This window comes from Lipotes vexillifer, unplaced genomic scaffold (genome assembly GCF_000442215.2).
Source record: "Lipotes vexillifer unplaced genomic scaffold, Lipotes_vexillifer_v1.1 scaffold942, whole genome shotgun sequence".
Lineage (NCBI taxonomy): Eukaryota > Metazoa > Chordata > Mammalia > Artiodactyla > Lipotidae > Lipotes > Lipotes vexillifer.
This window is the reverse complement of record NW_006798282.1, coordinates 458,840-463,803: the sequence shown is the minus strand read 5'-3', so window position 1 is coordinate 463,803 and position 4,964 is coordinate 458,840. Positions and strand designations below refer to the sequence as shown.

The 4,964-nt window shown below is 43.2% G+C and overlaps 1 protein-coding gene across 4 annotated transcripts in view; it reads left to right on the top strand.

Annotated features, from left to right (window-relative positions):
• The window catches only part of LTF (lactotransferrin), a 29,479-nt gene that overhangs the window by 21,518 nt on the left and 2,997 nt on the right, over positions 1–4,964 (top strand). For all 4 annotated transcript variants that reach the window (XM_007470250.1, XM_007470248.1, XM_007470251.1 and 1 more), the window contains 2 exons: positions 2,568–2,635; positions 4,632–4,816. In XM_007470250.1, coding sequence (XP_007470312.1) covers positions 2,568–2,635; positions 4,632–4,816 — 253 coding nt within the window. The remainder of the gene's footprint in view (positions 1–2,567; positions 2,636–4,631; positions 4,817–4,964) is intronic.

Sequence of the window (4,964 nt, the reverse complement as noted above, 5' to 3'; positions counted from 1 at the left end):
GCTCCCAAAATGGGAGAGGCCACAACAGTGAGAGGCCCGCATAACGCAAAAAAAAAAAAAAAAAAAAAATCACTCATTCATCCCCATACCTTCTACCAGTAGCATAAATCTAACAATCCATGCACAAACAGACTGGATGCTGTCCCAGATTCATCATTTACCTGGGAATGTTGCACCTGAATATCTCCACCCTCCTCCCCAGTCTGGATTTGTCCTCTCGAGGCCCCCTACGTATCTGCGGTCTGGGGATTCCCCTTAAGCATCATTCTGGGATTTTTCATTGTCTTACTTCCTCTTAAATGACCTGTTTCCTGGATCCCACATCTTTAGTTTTCTTGGTTTTGTTGCAACAGATCACATGTTCTTGAGAAAGGGTGAATAGGAGTTCTGCTTTTTGAGTATTTACGTGTCTAAAAACATCTTTAGTCTACTCTTGAAGTGATTTATAGTTTGGCTGGATAACTAAGTACAGGCTGGAAAACAATTTCCCTAGGAATTCTGACAGGATTTCCATATCTGGGAGATGGGAGCATTAACTGTTTTGAAACAACTGTCCCACTACAAACAAGCAAAAATGTTGGGTTAAGTACACACACACACACACACACACACACACACGTGTGCACACACACCCGTGTTCTTAAGAGCACTGAATAACTGACAAAGTAACAAGGGATTATTAGACTAAAATCTAAGGGGAATAGGAATTCAGAGACCTAGGTGGAGACACTTTGTCCTGACGGTAGCTATCCTGACAAACTTGAACTCAGAGGTTGCATACACCTTTAAGGTAGGAGTGAACCGGAAGTAACTTCCACCCCACTCCTAGGAGGCTTCAGGTTGCCTGGATGCTGAGGAAAACAGGGAGGAAAATACATGCCATCCCTGAAAAATTGAAACCATGGGCCAGCTCTTGCGTGGATTTGCAGCTCCAACTTGTGTCCCCTAGGATGGTCCAGAAATTCTCAACTCATAAGTTTTTAAAAAGTGGTCCCAGACTAGCGGTCCCTTTGGGGATCTGTCTGGAAGACAGCATCTTCAGTTTAAGCCTCAAAGACTGCTCAGAAATACTCTATCAGTAACAATGAGCAGGACACAGTAAAAAGTAATTATAACAATGTGAAACAAACACACGGGGGGAAAAGTTGCCAGAAGCAAAAAACAGAAGAATAAACAGGTTAGTAATTTTAAAAAGGAATAAATAGAACTTCTAGAAAGGAAAAAAATGACAGCACTTGAAGTTTGCTATATAATTGACCAGTTTAACAGATTAAACATAGCTAAAAAGAGAAGTAGCGATGTGGAAAATATGTGAAAAAAATTATGCAGAATGTAACATAGACAGAAAATCGAGCAAACACAGAAATTTAAAAGCAGTAATCCATTGTCTTCTAAAGCTAGAGTTTCTGTGGAGAAATCTGGTACCATTTTTCGATCCCTGATTCTTTGCATATGACATTTTTTCTTCTCGAAAAGGATTTTTTTTTTTGAGTTTTCAACAATTTATTTTTGGCTTCCTAATTCTGAGAGAGAAGCTTCAGACGGCTCATGAGGTGTCTTAGACAAACAGGTCTACACAAAGAATATTTTGTGAAGAGTAAATAAATCAGACACATAGGTTTTATATTTCTCTCTAAATTTACAGAGATTTAACTATGAATGAAAAATACTCTTTAGGAAAAAATGAGTTTTGTGTTTCATCCAATGTAAAATGCCTTGAAAACTATTTTTGTGAAAAGTTTTTGATTTAAAAAAATAAAATAAAAAATAGTTCTAAAAATTAGTTTTAAATCTCCCTCCAGTGTTCTGAAACTTCACAATGATATTTCTTTAGTGGGTCTTCTTTTAATTCGTCGGATTGGGCATATATACTTACACTGCATGTATATAGGCTCTATCTAGTGCTGCTGTTCTCAGCTACTTTCAGTGGTGCCTAGTACTTCTAACTGTTGAGTCTTTCTGGAGTTCTGCCATGCACATCAGCTTTCTCCTGGGCGCCCCCCACTTCCAGCTTATGTCACAGCTTTCTTTGCTCTTTTGGGATTACTGCTCCTCACCCATTTGTTCTCTACCTCCAAACGTTGTCATTATTATCTTTCTTTCCCTCTTGCCTTCCTCTGGTTCATAGATCTATGGCTTTTAAAAAAAATCTCATTCGTGTCATTTTATTGGAATTTTAGGAGGAGGGAAGCACTCTAAGTTCCTGGAAATATTTGCCTCTATGTTTTCTGTGTTTAGTTCCATGTTTCAGTTTTTGGAATGTGTATTATGAATATTTATGAAAACTGTAATAGTTTTTCTTCTCTGGCAATGTTTTTTTTTTGGCTGTGCTGGGTTTTTGTTGTGGTGCGCGGGCTTCTCATTGCGGTGGCTTCTCTTGCTGCAGAGCACGGGCTTTAGGCGTGCAGGCTCAGTAGTTGTGGCTCACAGGCTTAGTTGCTCCGCGGCACGTGGGATCTTCCCAGACCAGGGCTCGAACCCATGTCCCCTGCATTGGCAGGCGGATTCTCAATCACTGTGCCACCAGGGAAGCCCTGGCAATGTTTTTATTCTCTGAAACATTTTAGGTGCCTGGCTGAGGACGCTGGGGATGTCGCATTTGTGAAAGATGTCACTGTCTTGGAGAATACTAACGGTAGGTAAAGATGTTTCCCTTTCCCCTTCAAAGAAGGATCTTTGCCATCATGACACAGATTACTATTCAAATTTGCAAGTGGGAAATATTATAACCTTTTCCAGACTTGGATCAAATTAATTCTAAAATACTTTACCTCAGTATGCAACACAGTAACATCTATAGGTGTCACATTGATTTTGAAACCAAATTTCCTCTCTCTCTCTCTCTCTCTCTCTCTCTCTCTCTCACACACACACACACACACACACACACACACACGCGCCCCCCAGCCATACTCAGGGGTAACTATCTCCCTGGCTTTGTCTAGTCAGCCACAGAAGCACACCATCTTCCTGTCTCAGCCTATCGGAAACTGAATGTGGATGATACATGAAAAAAAAATTCGGACATATGCAGGTTAAATTTCCCCTTTTAAACAAGGAAGTAGGAGCCTTCATTCAGCCCATGTGAGCCCTCAGTGTGGAAACTCCTTGGGGAGTTAATGAGGACAAAATCATAGACAGATGCAGATGATAGAAGGTAAAATCCCCCAGCCAATAGAGGAATAAGTCACTCTCTCTTCTGACCTCTGGTGAAAATACTAATTACCAAGTTTAAGACTCCCAGCGGTGTGCTGCTTTCCAAACTGCACCTCTCTCCTCACCCGCTGCACTTAGCCCTCCACCCCGCCGCAGAGGGCTTACCACTTCCCCCCTCAAAGGGGCTGCTTCCACTTTCTGCCTCTTCCCTTCAGTGACAGCCACAGCCAGAGCCACCCCTCCAAGTCCCTGGGGAGAGCGATCGAGGCCAGACATGTAAATCTGGGGTGATCTCAGTATTGAATGGACAAAGCTAAGAGAATGCAAGAAGCCTTTTCTTGAGGGGACAGGGCAGAAGGAGAGAAGCAGCCGCCTGACCAGGGAAGCTACATTTGCACACACACAGGCGTACCTGTGTACAATTACATTTCGAATTCAGGAACCGTGAATCTAAGTGATCTCCAGGGATCAGATGGGTGTCAAATTTAGTTTTAAGCTTCTCTGGGATTTCACAACTGTACTTTATTGGAATTGACTGAAAGCATATTTGATAAACCCATAGACGTTCCTATCCTTCCTCTGGTTACACTAAGAGCATTGGAATACGATAGGAAACAATTTCTTCTTCTTTTTTTTAAAAAACATACTTATTTATTTAATTTATTTATTTGGCTGAGCCAGTTCTTAGTTGCGGCACACGGGATCTTCGTTGCAGCGTGCAGGATCGAGCTCCCCGACCAGGGATCGAACCCGGGCCCTCTGCCTTGGGAGCTGGTAGTCTTACCCACTGGACCACCAGGGAAGTCCCAACAATTTCTTCTTGAACACAAACCAGCACTTCTTTTTCTGGAACTCACTGGAAAATATGGCATACATGGATGGTTTTCTTTTAAAGAAATGTAACAGCTTCATGGAGATACAATTTACATACTTCAGAATCCACCCATTCAGAGTGTAGATTCAATGGGATTCAGTGATCTCCAGCACATTCAAAGTTGTGCAGCTGCCAACAGAATCCAATTCTAGAACATTCACAAAACCCCTTAAAGAAACCCTGCACCTATTATCAGTCCCTTCCCCACTCCCCCAGAGCTGGCAACCATCGGTTCACTTTCTGTCTCCATAGATTTGCGTATTCAGGACATTTCACATAAATGGAATCCTACAATATGTGATCTTTTGTGACTGGCTTCTTTTACTTAGCGTAATGCTTTCAAGGTTCATCCACGTCGTAGCGTGTGTCAGAACCTGACTCCTTTTTATTGCTGAGTAATACTCCATCGTGAGGATATAGCACTAATGCTTGATATGTTTGAAGTTCGTGTATCTTGTGGAGCTTTATTTGCTCTCCTTCACATCACTGCAACCCCAGTGTGTGCATTTCAAGAGGCCGGTGGATGGTCACAGCCACCCGGAAAGGATGCTTTGACTCAGAGTGGCAGCCGTGGCTGATGCTGCCTTCTTTATATCTCCAGGAGGGAACCCTGCAGACTGGGCTAGGAAATTGAATCAGGAGGACTTTGAGTTGCTGTGTCTCAATGGCACCAGGAAGCCTGTGAAAGAGGCTGAGAGCTGCTACCTGGCTGTGGCCCCAAATCATGCCGTGGTATCTCGGAGCGAAAAGGCAGCACACGTGGAACAGGTGCTGCTCCTCCAACAGGTATGGGTCACCAGGGCCTCCTGCAGGGGCTCCTGTTAGGTGGGGCAATCACAGAGCTCAGGGAATCCACCTATCCCCAGCCTTTCTGTCCCATCCCTCTGCTTGAAGCTGGTGATGAGAGTATTTGCTCCATGCTGGGGGGGGGGGG